The sequence below is a fragment of the Musa acuminata genome, chromosome BXJ2-8 (genome assembly GCF_036884655.1).
Source record: "Musa acuminata AAA Group cultivar baxijiao chromosome BXJ2-8, Cavendish_Baxijiao_AAA, whole genome shotgun sequence".
Taxonomy (NCBI): Eukaryota; Viridiplantae; Streptophyta; class Magnoliopsida; order Zingiberales; family Musaceae; genus Musa; species Musa acuminata.
Window position 1 is genome coordinate 10,079,385 of NC_088345.1, and position 17,756 is coordinate 10,097,140.

The window sequence follows — 17,756 nt, forward strand, 5'->3', positions numbered from 1 at the left end:
AGGATAAATAAGTAGAAAATTGTAATCTGACAAGAACAACAAGTTGGCCGGCTCACCTTTGGTGGATACGTTGACGCCAAGATTGGGACGAGGAGGAGCTTCTATGCTTTGTGACCTTACATGCTTCAAACATGTCTTTGTTCTAGAATGTAGTCTGCTCTTTCTTTTTTCACCTAAAAGATGGAAAATGAAAGAACAGAGAGAGAGAGAGAGAGGTTTGATGATAGGACGAGAAAGAACAGAGAGTCGTGGTCGCAAATGAAAGAATGCAGCAGAAAGAAACCGAAACCCACTGCCCACAGGGCCGCAGCTCCGCAAGCCACAACTCCGCAGGCGTCAGCCCGCAGTGGTCGTAGAATCGAACGTGACTCACGCCTATTAATTAGAGTTATGTTCTCAAACAAAGTGAAGAGTCAAACAAAGTGCCATTCATTGCAGGTCAAAAAACAATTTGATTTTAATTAGAGTTATGTTCTCAAACAAAACAAATTTGATTAATTAATCTCACACTGCAATATTCTGATAATTAGGTTGGACCCACGACTCGAGCAACACACAACAAAAGAAGAAAACCCACGAGCTGGCTCTGATCTGGACCAGCTACATACCAAAGTTGAGATTTGGCTGCGACATGACTTGCTCAAACTGGCCTTCCCTCTCTGCCCTTCGACGCCCACAGGCGAACGAGACCTTTAGTCGCAGCACCGCTTCACATGCAGCCACGTGGCGGGGGTAAACGCTCACATTAGTCCGTAGTGCTACGAAGGTGTCGTGGGATTTTGTCGTCTCGATTACAAGCAAACCAACTCCAAAGGCCCGCTCTCGCATTATTTGCTGGCTCTTGTGGGGGCGGTGGCAAAACTAGATGGGTCCCAGCTTCTATGAGGACGCTAATTCTGGAGACGTGCGCGAGTAGGAGGGTCTGTGTTACGCGCGCACGTGCCGCACCAATGCTTTTATGCAGGCGGTCGCTTTGCTGGGAGTGGGGAGGAGGGTCAAGTAGCCAAGAAAGAAGACAACGGCGCGACCACATTACGTGCCAGCAGCATAATCCAAGGGAGGCAAGCAACGCATCCTCTCGCCTTTCACCTTCCCTTTCCTCGTCCGCACTCCGTCCTTCGCTCCCTTCCTCTCCAGCTTTCTCATTCTGCCTCCCTTTGGACCAAAATCTTTAAATATCCACTGGGTTACTGGATTCCCTGCTTTTTTCTCTCCATCTACCGTCGCCACAAGCGAGGGAGGAGACGAGATCGAGATCTGAGTCGCCTTTTTCTTTTCCCTTTCTGTTGTTTTGGTGCGGGCTGGGAAGAGCGATCATGGGTTCGTCGTCGGGCCCGGGGCATAGCTACGATTACTCCTTCAAGATATTGCTGATCGGGGACTCCGCGGTGGGCAAGAGCAGCCTCCTCGTCTCCTTCATCTCCAACCACCTCGGGGAAGATCTCGCCCCCACCATCGGTCTGCTCCCTTCTCCTGCCCTCTTCTTGATTTAGTAGTCGATTCTTTTCGTTTGCTCTTGTTGCCTTAAGTTTCCTCCCTTTTGTCGGTTTGGTTCTTGTTCATCGATCCTGGTGCGCTGAGCCGCGTGTTGAATTGTGTTGCAGATCTTGAGTTCGGACTTGTTGATTTCTTGGTCTTGCCTCCGTGAATTGATTCCCGCATGCGATTCTTGGTCGCGTGCCGTGATTTATCCACAATGTGTTTGACGTGCTACGATGTATCTTGATTTTTCTTTGCTTTCTTCCTTTCTGGCTTCATTCTTCTTGGTAGTTGTTGTTGCTCATTGACAGGCCCGTCGTTTGATTTCCCAGACCTTCGAGGCTAAATAATGGGTCGCCAGAAATGGTACAGTGCTACTGTAATTTCCGGTGTATGTGATACTTGTGTTGTGGGTTTAGGCCATCTGGATTCTGGACGGTCACGCTTGATCTGGATGTGCTACTAAAATTAGAGTCACACGGGAAAGAAAATAAGATGCGACGAACTTGCTCCCTAAGTTCAAGGGATTCCTTCTTTTGATTCTTTCACGCCACATTTGGTCTGTCTTCACATATCACCGCTGATCGATAAAATACCACCATGGATGACGGCTCCTAATTTCTTGAAGCAAGGAAGAGGAAACCGTGATGCATGAATTTCGGCATGCAAGCTCTGGAAACAGCGACAGATTGTCCTTTGTGTAGACATGTATCAAGATATAATTCAAGTTTCGTCAATCATTTAAAATGATTTTCTTGTACTGCCATAAATTGCCCCCCACCATGCTAACACTGTAAAGTAATCCATGTCTAACCAACATGTTATGGCTGGCTGCTTAGATGGTACAATAGTGGTTGTGAATGGAATTTGGAAGCTTTTTGAGTGCCAAAAAAAAAAAATCAAAGGCATAACATCACACATGCATGTCATGATGCCACCTGACTGGGGACCCTCTCCTGTCAGCCCAGAGCATAGCTAGGGCATATTTGGTCCTATATCTCTCTTTTTGACCATTAAAATGGCTCAAATATGTATGTTTAGCATTGTTCTGCTCAGAACATCTTGGTGCCATTTTTCAACACATCAATCCATCAAAGTTTAACTATTTTTTTAAACTGGATTAATTTCGAATATATACTGGAGAGTTTAACTAGAACAACCATTTTTTACATTATTTACTCATGGAGACTTGTATTTTTTATTTGTTGCAGGAGTGGATTTTAAGATCAAGCATCTTACAGTTGATGACAAAAAATTAAAGCTTACTATATGGGACACTGGTAAATGAGAACATCTTTGAAATTACAAATTTGGTTTGATTTTTTAGCGTACTTTTGTTATATTTCACAATAGGTTGGACCCTTCTCATTAGCCTAAGCTTTTGGGACTAGTACTAAATTAATTGTTTTATAATCTTTAACAATTGTTTGGTTTGGTACAGTTTGTTGTATAGCTGGATGTTCCCAGTTAACAAATGAGAATCTTCACAGGAAATATACCTAGCACTTGAATAACATTCTGTAACAGATGCTAGTTATTGGCTAAAGTCAGGTTTCTTGTTTCTTACACTGTTTCTGTAGAAAGTGGTTGTTGCACTTTTGCCTAACAATATTTGTTTGATGATCTCTGGCCAAGGTAACTCAGGCAAGTAAAACCTAGAAAAGCCAAAACCAGCAGTAGACTTACATTGTCAATTGTGCATATACAAAATTCTACTTGTCCATTAAATTAATTCTCATCTTTGACTTATATCAAAAGAATATATATATATATATATATATATATATATATATATATATATATATATATATATATATATATATATATATCCTCAATATTTTTTTATGGGACATGTATAAAGAATGTTAGATGTAAATTATATCTTTTATGTATTAACTAGCTGCACCCAGTGCCAAATGCCATGACTATTGGATAACTGAGGATCCATATGTGACATGAGACCTTACTAGATTCTTTTTTATGGAACCCATTCCCTAAAGACCTGAGTTTGGATATGTTATTAGTGCCCATGGACACCCAGATAGACATCCAGTATAGTGCTCTTCAAGAAGAAATAAGTTCTTTTTTTCGTATGTCATGTCATCTTTTTGGTTTTTTTTTAAAACCAGGCTTTGGTTGTTTTGGTTGATCTATTGCACATTGGTCCTCAGCCTATTCTACTTCCAGTAATCCATTGAAGCTTAGGCATATCTAAATTTTCTTAAATTTCTTCGCCATTAGAGCCTTATGACAGGTGGGGGTACTTACCATTTCAGACTCATTTCATGGAATATCTGCTGTGAGCTTATTTGTATGTTGAGTAGTTGCCAACTTATCATTGATCGTTTCGTTATGTTTGGACTTTTTTTAACATAATAACAGCCATTAAAAATGAAAGAGTGACTCAATGCACAAGTCTCTCGCAAATGTAGGGCCTGGGTTGAATTAATGTACGCAACCTTACCCCTTGCAAGTAGAGAGACTATGACAACAAGGCCTCATATTATGACAGTCATTTTGTATGGGAATAGCCTAAAAGACTGCAGGATTATGACTGATACTCATGCTGCTATGAAAATTATTTATAGACAACAAAATGGGTATAGTTTTGTGGTTTATACCAGGAGGTTGCCATGAATGTGCTATTTATTTGGATTCAGGTATATGTTCCTAATCCTTGTCATATTTTGTATTACTCTTGTTCTCATGAAACAATTTATGTATGTTTGCCAGCTGGACAGGAGAGGTTTAGGACGCTAACTAGTTCTTATTACAGAGGTTGTCAAGGAATAATTCTGGGTAAGTGATTTGTTCTAAAGCTTCATTTAGTTGTACATCGGTATGCTCTATTCCCTATGGTGTGCCTGTTCTATCACCAACCTGTATTAGTTATTTTGTTTCTCTTTAACTAAAATGCTCTGTACAATGTTTAAATCATTCATTTCAAATTGAATAAATTAAAAATCAACCTTTTTTCAACTCTTCAACTAACTTGGTAGTATGGGATTCATTTTGAGGTTTTGGTCATTTGCCGTGCATGTACACACATAGGACATTGCATGATCCATCTGGCCTGTGCCACATGTTTCCATGGGCATGCTAGTAATGTGCCAATGCACATACCCTGCGATGCATTGGATAGTGTGGCAGGAACCTTAGTCCCTGACGTGGATGTCATTATGCACCAGAGTTAGTGATAGATTATCTTCAATATAAGCAGTCCTTGTCATTTTCTAAGATCACTATGGTCTCATCTGCTTCATGTCTTGCGTGCAAACATATAGTACTTATACTTTGCCAAGTATTTTGTTTTCTCAGCGTATCTTTTTGCTTTCTTAACTTAGGTTCATGTGAAGTAGGCTTGTCAGAATTGCAATTATTGAGGATCACATATTCCTAACTCTTGCAGAGAAACTTGTATATTTCAAGGTTCGCTATACCGTACCGTACCAACGTTTCGACTCGGGCTCGGTACGGTACGGTACCGGTGTACCGGGCGGTACATCAAGGCGTACCGAGCTGTCACGGACTTAGCTGGTTTTGCCTAAGTCGTGCGGCACCCTTGCGTGTCCGTCCGCAAAGGTCAGCCTCCCCGAAGCCTCCCATGGTCCCTTAGGTCCCCACAAAAGAGAGAACAGGATAGAGAAAAGGCCTCACTCGGGATCCACAAGCAAACATCTCCGAAAAACACTTTATAGACAATGCAAATTAAAAACATACTTTACAAGCTCTAAACAGTTGCACAACAAAGGGTAAAATGGTCCATTACAGACCGAAAATCTCTCACAAGTGTCCACATGACACAACCTTTATTTACAAGCCTAAAGCGGCCACCGACCCAACTAAAATGAGACTATCAAGCCTTCGACCGTCCCCCTACATGCTGTACAAAGCATGAACATACCAAAAGACACGGACATACACAAGCATTACATCAAACATCCTGTTTAGAAGTTTGTCCGTGACATTCTCCCCCACTTATTCCTTCGACGTCCTCGTTGAAGCCTTTGCCGACACTGCAACTCCTCGCCTTTGCTGAGTCTTCAATCTTCTGCTCCAGCTACAATGCGCCTCTTGGCTCCCAGCTGCTCTCCGTTGCTGTTTGTAAGTAGTCGAACCTTTGATCCGCCATGCTGCTTCAACTCACCAATGACTTTGACTCCGGTGTGGGGTTGGCTGAGTTGTGTTGATCCTTATTGATTCCTGCGGATCCTTCAAATGAAGGAAAAGACCATCCTTACTACGCCAGTCTCTCAAATGCCTCATGCTGTTTGAACTGGGTGGATGCTTGTTGGAGCTTTTAACGAGCATCGTCTCGCAAACTTCTGAAGATTTGGGTCCTTCCTCCACAAAATTTGTTCATTGACTCTTCTTTCACTTAGTTGTCACATCCAAGTAGGTTCGCATCACTTCCTCTTTCGATTGTCATTTCGTTGGAAAATGAAACGGACAATCTACTCTCAGTAACACTGATCACCATTGGTGGGGATTTGACAATTATTGTCTTTCATTATCTTCGAAGGGTCTTTGAACTTATGCAGAGCTCCTCTGTTGGATAGATAAGAGAATTGGGGTACTCGGTTTCGCCCATTCTCTTAAGGGTTGAGAAGGCAAAGGTTACTTGACTTCGCCCGCCTCCTCGAGGTTGTACTCCATGCATCGAGCTGGTTACTAGCCTTCGCCTGCTCTTTGCTCACACTTCTGAAGCACTTGAAGTGTTTGCACTCCTTGCGTTGAGTTAGCTACTGTGATTCACCTTCTCAATGCCATCGAACTTCTAGAATGCAGGAAGTTTTCACCCCAACTTGGAGTAATTCTCTGATAGATTTTGTCGCCTCTGGGATTGTACCGTCTTCTCCATCAACTCTGCCGCCTACTCCCCTGAGTAGCGAAGGTCCAGCACCGCGTACTGACTACTTCGTTCCTTGGTCGTGCACTCTTGCATGACCCGAAGTCCTTCACTTTCGGCTATCTTGATGAGAAACTCATTGACACCGGTCTTACGAAGTTCCTTGGCCTCTGCTCTTCAGCCTTGTCTCGGTACCTGGAGTTTGTCTCTGTATACTCCACCTCCTCGGCTCCTTTCACGACCAAGCGCTCTCCCTCCATGAGAGCAAGGGATCAATGACTTTCACGGAAGTCCCGCCTCTGCGGTACCATGGCGCTGCCATGCCCATGGCACTACTATCCGTCACCTCGCATCTGCATCCCTTTTCTTCACAATCAGTAGATATGCCTCTGTGGTACTCCTCCGAGTCCACCTCCATTCTATCTGATGCGTGATTTTGGGTAGCTAAGTCCCTCTGGACTCGTCGTCGCTTCCTCGCCCCTTTCGACCCCCTACTTCAACACCTCTGTGTTCTCCAAGCAGCACCCTTTGGTCGATGGAAAGACAGACTGCAACTCCCATGCACGGCCTCTGCCATCACGTTGTAGGGTTTGCACTGATTCTGTTCTCCTTAGCTTCCTTGGTAGCAACGTTCGCTTACTCGACCTTGTCCTCTGACTTGTCGGGCTCCCTTAAGTGAATATGAGCTCTGGAGCAGTCCAACTCTCCAGCTGCTTCGATCATACCGCTGTATGATCAAGTCCCTCCCATGGGACTCACTGGTACTTGCATTCGAACTTTTCCCTTGGTGGAATACAGCCCCCATATGCTGATGACTAAGGCTTTCATCCGATGCAAAATTCGATGCACGCACGGAAGACCCGCCTCTGCGGTACCATGGCCTTCACTCCTTGAATCCATAGCCCTTCTTGCCGTCGTGTTGTTTACCGAAGTGGAGCTTCCAGTAGCTCCCGATCATACCTCCGTATGATCTAGTCCCTCACGGGGCTAGGTTGTGTGAATCGCATTGCCACGAACTGTTCCACCACGATCCGCTGCACCATGTCGCCTCCTGGTGACACCTCTATTGCATTCTGATCCTTGTGGGATGAACTCGAATTGTGAACCCTTCATGTGTGGCCTCTACCAATACATCGCAGGGTCTCTTCCACCTTCGATTTTGTTCGCTCCTTCGGCAATCGACCTTCATCCACCCACTCTTGGGTCACACCAAGATGAAGCACCGCTCTAGGACACTCCGTCGCCTAGTAGCTCCAGAAGTCCCCCGACTTCGCTGCAATTAGTGCACCATTGTCTGGATCCTGAGCCTCTACCCCTACCAGCACAATCTTCGCTGCGCACCGCCTCCTTTATAGCAACTTGAATGACAACACTATGGCATATTCTTCAAGAGTACCCGCCTCTGCGTCCTCTTGCCCCGTGCTAAGGCCTTCTGAACCCAACTTCGCCTCCGCAAATTGAGTCGCCTTAGTTCCTCCATCAAATGCTTCTTCGAGTTAAAGTGCATGTGCCCAGAAGCTCCCTTCGTCTTTGGCACCATGCAAGATGAGTCTGCTCCGTCAGAATGAATGACCCATGGAACAACATGATCCTGCTCTTGCCTCTGCAAGAGTTCATGTCCTTGACCTCTGTCCAAGGAAAGCACTATGCATCTGCTCCATGTTCCATCTTCTATGCTGGCTCCCTTCATGCGGCTTGGGTACTTCGCCAAGTTACACCCAAGTTGCTCCGCTCCTCGTTTTTGCATTGAGTTGATGATGGCCCTCGCGCCCACCATTCCACGGGTCAACCCTCCCTTGAGTCCGATTTCCGTATCGACTCCAAGTGTGCCTTCATTTGTGTTGCTTTGGGTCGCTCCCCCACTTGATCTCGCATCCACCAATGCATTCTCTCAAGCGAGATCATGCGATGACTCTTCGCCGCTTGCTCAGTCCATTGAGCTTCGTGGAGTTGTTTGTTAAGGTACTCCTCCTCAAGTGTGCCACATGTTTGTTAAGGTACGGGCGGTACGCTTCGGTACGACAGACCTTGGTATATTTATCCAAGATGTTATAATGATTGAATTCTGATGTGCAGCATGCTAATCAGTTAAGAAATTTAAACTTGTTCAATGTTAGTCAACTACTGTTTTATGTATCACTTATGGTTAACGTGGCAAACTCCTGTAGGCGCATTATCTGTTAGAGGCATTTGATATATACACAAGTTATGATATTGAAATCAACTGCAAATTGCTGTCCACTGTGGATGAATTGTCTTTCACTCTTGGCATATGTTCTTTTCCCTGGTTCTATTTAGTGTTGTTTGAATCTCCATCTTCAACACTCGTGCACCTTGCTTTTGACCATCCAAGTCTCCTTTTACTGCCTAATTTTTCTAGCTCATAATATGGTTTTTGTACTTACTGTTTTTAGTTCCCTAGCTGAACTTATTCTATGTTCAAACCTCCATCTTCAACGACTGTGCACCTTGCTTGAGACTCATTCACATTTCTTGTACTAACTAAAGTTTAGCATGTAATATGCTTTGAATGTTAGCAGCCCATAGAAGAACTAATACTTTCTTCTCAAATTCATGGTTGAATTTTCTTCTTTTGCTACTATTTGTTTATAGGCTTTTCAAGTTACGTTTGATGCTTTTGCTATATTTGTATCACATATGCCGAATGATATTTTTCATTTATCTCTCCTGATAGTTTATGATGTGACAAAGCGGGAGACTTTCACCAATCTGGCTGATGTATGGGTTAAGGAAGTAGAGTTGTATGCAACAAACCACAACTGTGTCAAAGTGCTCGTTGGAAACAAAGTTGACAAGGTTACTTCTGTTCTTCGTAGTACTTGTTATTGTAGTTTCTGTCCCCATTTTATATTAATTAGTGCCTAAAAGAGCTTTATATAGTGGCTAAAACTAAAAGTACTAATCCTGTATTGCATATTTGCACTTCGTTTGATGGTTTTATTTGACTAATAAATTTATAATTTCAATTAAGAGGATTAGTAAATTACAATGATGATATCTTGTTGTGAACCACCGAAGAGGTTTCATACTACCAATGGAATAAGGATTTTATCCTGTGTTGGGAAACTATTTTCTGCTAGGTTTCTTGTTCTACATGAAGCAATTCTCAAATAGGATTTTTCTAGCAGTAAAACGGTGCATCACATATTGTGCCACCATGCCATGCTGTGTCATGATCAAGAACTCTTTATTAGGAGGGATGTCTACATGTCAACTTGTTTATTTCATTTTTGAACTTATTTTAATATAAGTTTTTAGATATTGACTTTTATTCACAGCGTTTCCATCTTTTTTTGGTAATCTCTGTTTGCATCTGAAACTGAGATATATACTTTATTCTCTTTATGATGACACTAAACCGTTTCTTTAAATATATTAGGAGGCTGATAGAATGGTGACAAGAGAAGAGGGAAATGCCTTTGCAAATGAGTATGGATGTTTGTTTCTAGAGTGCAGTGCGAAAACAAGAGCCAATGTGGAGAGATGTTTTGAAGAACTGGCACTGAAGGTACTTTTTATTTGTACAATAAATGAATTCCTAGCCCATAAAGAGTTTTATTTGATGTTTCTTTAAATGTTCTGTAGATCCTGGAAGTTCCTAAACTGGTGGAGGAAGGATCAGTTCCAGTTAAAAGGAATATCCTGAAGCTGCAGCAGGAACAACATGCACACCAAGGAGGAGGCTGTTGCTCATCCTGAAGTACATACTCATCCCAACAATATGCTGTGTACATACACTCATTTTTAATGTTTTGTACAGATATTGGTTGTTTTATCAGTTTGTTTGGTTGTTCGTATGAGGGACTTGTGACATGACGTGCTCATCTTTCAAAGCAGGATCAAATTCTTCATTTCTGTCCATGAGGTACAGAAATTTAACAAAATCACAAAACAAAAATTGATAAAATGTTTCGAGACAATTTGTCATTTGATACAACTTCTCTTGAATCAAGAATTGAAATCTTTCTCAAGTGCCCATATGAAAACATCTGAATCAAGAATTGAAATCACAGGTGCCACATATGAAAACATCAGCTGAATCAATACTGATAAATAAGTTCCTTGACTGCATCCTTATTTTTCATATAATAAGAATCCTCCGCCTGCAACACAGTTCATCCTTATTATAGAAAATTTGTTGTGTCAATTACTTTATGGCTATGACCAACAAATATTCTTATTAGCCAGAAACAACTATATAGAGAAGTTTTCTTTTTATAAAGAACATGACAGCTTGTTTAAAAAATTATATGCCAAGTTGTCTCATGCAAAGATGGTTGATGGTCTCTACTAAGTCCCAAATTAGGATGTAGATGTAGGGCAACTAACTCAAGTTAAAGGAAGGTTCTTCTGTATCCACTAAATTAGGATGTTATTACCATATTACCCTTATCACATGACATATATGATTGGACATTCCATAGATAATAGCACACTTTCAAATTGCTTACCTGGCGAACACCAATAACAGCCTTCACAAGTTCTTCTCCAAGGAATTTGATCAAAACAGTGTCTTGAGAAAGTGCCCCTATAGATTCACGCAATTCTTTTGGCAACCTTCCGACAACTGAATCATGACCAGAAGGATTTGTTTCTGTACCATAGTAGCAACAATATTATGAACCAATCAGCACATCATAATTAGTCCACTTCAAACTAGCAAGGAAAATTATAGTTTATGACTTTATGGTGCAAAAATCACACTGATGAAAAGAAAAATGTTATTTACTACCAAAATTGTCACTGACATGATTTAAATGTCAGAATATAATTAAAGGTGAAGAGCCATCTATTATCAAGAAAATGCATACTAAAGTTTAGTATGCTTGTTTTTCAAGTATGGGAGTTTAGGCCATACAAACGGGTCTTGATATTGCTGCTTTCTGATAGTATTGTTTGAGCTGTCCCTCTTTTTTGCCGACCTATGTATGAAACTATTGCCAATACACCATTTTTTTCTATATTAGTTCTTCGATCCAAAGAGACCAAGTGCTAATCTTTCACACTCTAATCTCATGAAATCTTCTTACAGACTAATTAACTCCATAGACCCTCATTCCATCCAAAAAAATTCACCAGGGAATTAACACTTAACCATGGCTACCAAGTTCTACCATAAGGCCTTCATGTCCCTGTACTATATTTTGGGTTGTTCATTCAACAAAGGTAGAGATTAAAGATTCTTACAATATGAATGGTAGATATTCTCTACTAGGGCCAGAAAAACATAATATATGCAATGAAATATAACTTTGTTAAGACCACTGATGGTAAAGAAAACAGATCTTGAAAGAATAAAACCAGAAAAGTACATAAGAAGCTTAAGGCATATATATATTTTTTTATTTTTTTGTAAAGAGGTTATTTGCTGAATTTATACAAAGAACTTAAACAAATATAAAAAATTGTAGGAGATAAATTTAATCATACCAACGGGTTCAGGCAAGCTAAGATTTCTTCGAAGGCCATCAATTCCTGCAGCAATTATTGAAGCTAGGCCCAAGTATGGGTTTGCACACCCATCAAAGGACTTAATTTCAAAGTTGCTTACAAGGTCTCTAGATACTCCAGGTGGGCATGCAGTCCTCATTGGAGCTTCTCTATTCTCTTTTCCCCAACAATGGTAAGCCCCACTCCAAGTATTTGGTTGAATCCGATCATAACTATATTTAGGGATAATAAAAGTAAATATCATGATGAAATATCTGAAGAAAGTTCTGAAATTGAATTTTAAGCATTGAACACAAGAAGTAGATCTAGTGAAAATTCCATAATGCTAAATTAATACTTCTCTTTCTCAATGCTGAGTTGTAAGCTTGCTCAAGTTTTTTTATAACCACAAATTAAATAGAAAAAAAAGAAAGGCTGCATAAACTATAGTCTGGAGTCTGGACAACATATAAAAACAGAGGTCACATGTAATTAGTCATAGATGTACCAAAACCAAGAATGAAATCACAACCACTGTTCCTGTGGAGAAAGAACTAACAAGGAGCACCAGCACTAGGTGAAAACTGTTTTCCTCTATCAACATTTCCCTCTTCAGTATTCATATTTTTGGCATTGCTGTGCTAATGACATGTACTGACAACTTTCACAATGCAAGCCACTAAGCATAGGGGGGAGTCTCTGCAAATAAAACCTCAATTTAGAACTACTGTATACTCCACGACTTTCTTTACAACATTTACGAGACATTAATCAATGTATCCTATGTTGTTACGCTACAATAATCAGTTTAAACTAATGATTCCAGATTGTGGACCAGAGAGTATGCTTCACTCTTCCATCATGCAAACCATCACTTGGCATAGGGGAGAGCCAGTGGCTCTGAGCCACTATATATAAATCCTTAAGAGAATTTAGAAATGGTGCAGACTCCAACACAACCTTCTTTACAACTTTAACAGATTTTAATCAACGTACTTCTTAGTCTGACATTTCTAAAATCAGTTTAAACTAATGAATTTAATCTTCAGCGAGATTGGGTGCCAGGCCATACTGACAAATGGAGCAGCCTGGGGAAAGGAACAAGAGGAAAGGGAGGAAGTTCACTCTTTTTTACTGCCTCAGGTCTTTGAAACCCTAAGTAGAGTGGGTTGGACTCAAACTTGGACGACTTCAAGGTTTAGGTTCCACTTAAATCCCTGTTTGAGTAAACCAATATGTTTCACAAATTAAGGTCTGGTTCCAAATTGTTATATAGAATTATAAATACCTGTTGAAAGGCCTACTTCATCCAGTACAAAAGAAAAACCAATGAAAGTAGGAATTTTGTTCAATAAATGGATGTCTGATAATAAGATGTCCAACTAGATACCGGGTGTTATTGATGTTTATTTCATGGCATTTAAAACCATAATTTAGACTTATCTAAACCAACACACACACACACACACACACACAGAAGTCATGAACTGACAGCCAATTCAATAAGGAAAATATCTGAGAGAAAAGCAAAATCAAAGTGCTCATTCTGCAATCAATATTAGTAGCTAACTATGTGTTAAGAACTTACCTGTACAACACCAATGCTTGAACTATATCAACAGCATACATAATACTTTAATCCTTGATGAAGTTGCAGAAAGATAAATAGTTGATGATCAAAGATAATATACTATAAAATTAGTGTAGTGGAACGGTTGAGAATGATCTAATGCTTGTATTGTAGTTAGAAGTCTTTCACACTTACATATAATCCTGGAAGGATAGTTATGAGATGTTCTAATAGCGGGCAAAAAACCAGGGATGCAAGTTAAGAGCACTTCCATGACTCACCCTTGGCCATAAAATATACCTTGCGACCTAATTAGAAATCAGAACATCCTCTAGAATTTTTCTTTTTTTATTCTTTGGAAAAGAAAATTGGGTTTTGTGTCTACAATTTCTATTTCATTTAGGGACATGAAATCAAGAATTTCAACATAAATTTCAGTAAATTTGGAGCAAGTAATTTCTATATAGAAGCCACAAATTAAATTCTCATTTTTCACTGGTCAAAAGCTATTACTAATCAACCAAATTATCTAACAAATGGAATGCTTCCAACATACCTTAATTCATGACCCATATGTATTCATATAAAAGGCCCTTAATAAAAGGCTAGTATATTCAACTGCTTCAGCAACACCCTGAGATCTCAAAGAAAATGCCATTACTATAAAATTGTTTTTGACCATGAGGACATACTTTAAGGTAAGACTATCCTCCTAGAAACAAAGCTACGATGAGGAAATATCCAGGAATCTGTTTGTTTGTACTGAAACCTAATCTAATGGCTATTTTGATCAATTTTCTTGATCTAGCCCCAATTAGTGGGATCAGGTTCTGGCCAGACATAACATTAGCAAGGACCATTACCAAAACTATGATTGTTGTGCCCCTTCGAAATTCTCTTTAGAGAAGGAAGATGCTCTAGTTATCAACAATTTAATACTTTATGATGATGAAAATTGGACAGTTCAACATGAAAAGTGAAAAATTAAAAACATCACAACTAGCACTCAAAGTATCTGCAGACATGGATGCTTTCAGAGAGGCTCGAAGTGCTTGTAGACACTTATTACAATGTCATCCTGCAATGATGAGCTATCCAGGAAAGTAAAGCATTCGATCATTTATGGAGACATAATTTCTTTTCTGAAAAAGAAAAGGACCTTACCTGTTGGGAAGTGGAGCAATAAATGCCAAGATTGAAGGAAGATGATAATAAACTCCAGCCATAAATTTTTCACCAAGTTCTGACATTCCATGTCGAGTTTTTGATGCCTCGGATCCGATAAAGACATTCTTTCCACTCTCCCACAAACTTAAATGTACATGAGATCCAGAGCCAATGTCATCTAAGCGATACCTATAAAACAAATGAACCGAAAACGTGCAATTATTAGCTTTCACAATTTCAGATTTAATTTGAGATAATATTTCCATGTTAAGAAAAAATGAATTTCAGGCATTTCAACATATATAATGAGGTCTAGTTCATACATATAGCTTAATGGAAAAATGCAGAAATTTCACAAATCTGCAAAAAATAATAAAAATGCTGCATATTCTTACCAGGATCTTTTATTTCATAGCAAATAATTTGAAAAAGGAAGTAACATCAATTAGAAGTTGAAGCCAAAAAGTTTATTTTTCTTCATAATTATAAAGCGAGAAATGACATGAGGATTAAAGATTGTATTTGTTTTTACTTATAAACAAACTTTATCAAGGATCATGTAAGGATGACCAGTTTTAAGGATCACATTTTGATCCGTGGAGAACATATACTTTATATTGATAAATAAACATACTATCTTCTCTAATCATAATAAAATATCAGATACATCCAGATCAAACATTTTTCCAAGGTCATAATGAGAATGCAACAAATTTGTCTGCCTTATTTGTAAGGCAATGACATTCATCAGTCCTATCTCTTATTCAATTTAAAAGCTAAAAATTTATAGGAATAAATTTATGTGATTGTTCATTAAGGCTATATTCATTATGCAACAACAACAACAATAGTTTAAAATCCATGAAATCTGAAAACACTTTTGCTGGCTATCTGTGACCTAATGCAACCTCCTCTTTTATCCAAGCATGGAACTAGCAGTGAATAACACAGTCAGAATGTCTTGCTGTAGATCCATTACTTTCACCCCTTCCTAAAGCAGGCCAAAGGTGCGATTTGTGGTTTGTACTTTCTGGTATGGTCTGACATTAAAAAGATGATCCTTGACTACCACCACTGTCATTGATCAGGTTGAATGCTAAAAGGACATACCCAATGCACGAGACTCCTGCCAATGCGAAGTCTAGGGAGGTTCAATGTACGCAACCTTACTTTTAAATATTTAAAGAGGCTGTCTTTGTGACTCAAACCCTAGTCTCCCAAGTCGCAAAGGAGCAACCTTACTATTATACCAATGTCTGCCCTCGGTAAAATCAATATATCATAAAAGCAATCCAAATCAGCTATTTAAGGTATACTATGACCAGAAACAGCGAACCAACTAACTCAGTCCAATATTTCCAAGCCAAGTAACAAACCAAGTCCGCACGTGACACAGATCATAACTTTATATGTTTTGAGTAGCTATGAACCTCTGAAAATAGGTTCATGCTGACACTAATACATTTTGCTTAAAATAATATCTGGACTAGCAACACTTGCATAATGCAATCATCATATGTTTTGATCACTTGCATAATGCAATCAATATATCAATAGAGATATATAGCATGAACATACTTTGGAAGAAAGGTAGCCAATAATCCATGCTTTGTTGCGATGGACCTAATAACTTCACGAACATAAATCAAGTTATCAGCTGCAAGACCAGATTCTTTATGCCCCAGTGATAGTTCAAATTGACCTTGTCCAGCTTCTGCATGAAGCTATTAGGACAGAAAAGCTTGAATAAATAATTGTCTCAAGAAAGAAACCACAACTAAAAATAACAGTACCAAGGGAAAAAAACACTATAAAACACAGATGAAAAATAATATGTGCTTCAATCAACAAATTACCCATTAGCCAAACGATTTAAACTATGTAGTTGCTTTAACAAGAGTGTCATAAAAATTTGTCTACTAAATGGACATTAGAACTAATTGACCTTATTTGCACAGAGAAAACAATTGATGATCTTGTACAATGGAAAACAAATGAGTCAAACAATTTCAGACAGGTAAAAACCCATTATGACCTTCAAAATCTTTATCCTTAAAGATTACAAATAAAATTCTTTTACCGTATGTGTCTTACAGACTTTGTTAATCTGAAGATTGCAATAAATGATTATTGTAGAAAAGAGAAAGGTGGATAGAAGTTCTATAATCACATGTATTTTTAGCTAGGTTTGTTGTGCTGTAGTATACCACCCAGTATGGGTGATACGTACCGATCCAATAGGGGACTGGTACGTGACGTCATGAACCACCCTGTACCGGGTGGTATACGATAAGTGACCCCGTATCGCTCAATACGGGGTTTGTACCGATCAGAACACTCGAAATTCGATTGTTATCAACGGACGACTTATATTTCCAATTATATGAAGAATGTGTATCTCATAAAAAGCCTTGTGATAATCATGCTTTCTAGACAAGGTACGAAACATGATAAAAGATAAAAAGAATAGGAGTGGCTATGTCAAAGTATCAATTGAATATGTGACGACGAAAAAGGAATGTAGCAAAATTTGCAAACGTTTAATGTGTCCATGCCCATTAATTAAATTGAGATCGCACAGAAATAAAAAACAATAAATTCTGATGGAATATAAGACCGTCTGGTTGCTATGTTTTAAATATTAGATCTCATATCTTGAGAATATTTAACTATTAATTACTGTTCATGAGTGGATATGTCCACAGCATGTCAACAAGACAACATCTGATAAAAAAAGATCTTGATGAGCCTAAAATAATACCTGCTCAACTGAAATATCCATGGATTCAAGAGCAGAGTTAACTTCTTGTAAAATAGGAGATGCAGCATCAAATGCTGAAGTAGAACAGTACCGCGTCTTGTCAAATGGAACCAATTGTTCTTTCCCATCTCTGCATAAGCTTCTTCGAAATAAGCCAAAATGTATAAGCATCCAAAACTAAGTGTTCAATGAAAGTACCTTATGACATTTTTGAGAAGATAAAACTCATTTTCAAATCCTGCATTCATTTCCTATATAAAAACCACTCAATAGTGAAAGTTGATGGTCTAGAACTTTAGATGCTTAATGTACTATGAAGTTGTACTTCACCAGGTTAAATTCATCTTTCAAGATTTTTGACATTCTCCGCAAGCAGTTTCTTGGACAATATTCCCAAGCTTCACCAGGCCTTATTTGCATGTCAGCCAGTACCATTTCTTCTTGGCTTGCCCTGTTAAAAAATAAACATCTCTAAACAT

At 39.2% G+C, this 17,756-nt stretch overlaps 2 protein-coding genes across 2 annotated transcripts in view; one reads left to right on the forward strand and one right to left on the reverse strand.

The window, feature by feature from the left end:
- The first annotated feature begins 1,019 nt into the window (after positions 1-1,019).
- On the forward strand, positions 1,020-10,146 carry LOC135619127 (ras-related protein RABC2a-like). The gene is made up of 6 exons (XM_065120825.1): positions 1,020-1,458; positions 2,691-2,759; positions 4,213-4,278; positions 9,024-9,145; positions 9,729-9,857; positions 9,935-10,146. Exons 1-6 carry the CDS (start codon positions 1,317-1,319, stop codon positions 10,046-10,048), a joined length of 642 nt encoding a protein of 213 aa, XP_064976897.1. The 5' UTR covers positions 1,020-1,316; the 3' UTR covers positions 10,049-10,146.
- Positions 10,147-10,237: 91 nt separating this feature from the next.
- LOC135619126 (protein fluG-like) overlaps positions 10,238-17,756 on the reverse strand; it is a 28,186-nt gene continuing 20,667 nt past the window's right edge. The window contains exons 11-18 of the mRNA XM_065120824.1: positions 17,608-17,728; positions 17,476-17,528; positions 17,278-17,407; positions 16,095-16,240; positions 14,514-14,705; positions 11,780-12,012; positions 10,801-10,943; positions 10,238-10,452 (exon numbers count right to left, since the gene is read on the reverse strand). Coding sequence (XP_064976896.1) covers positions 10,390-10,452; positions 10,801-10,943; positions 11,780-12,012; positions 14,514-14,705; positions 16,095-16,240; positions 17,278-17,407; positions 17,476-17,528; positions 17,608-17,728 — 1,081 coding nt within the window. The 3' untranslated portion in view covers positions 10,238-10,389. The remainder of the gene's footprint in view (positions 10,453-10,800; positions 10,944-11,779; positions 12,013-14,513; positions 14,706-16,094; positions 16,241-17,277; positions 17,408-17,475; positions 17,529-17,607; positions 17,729-17,756) is intronic.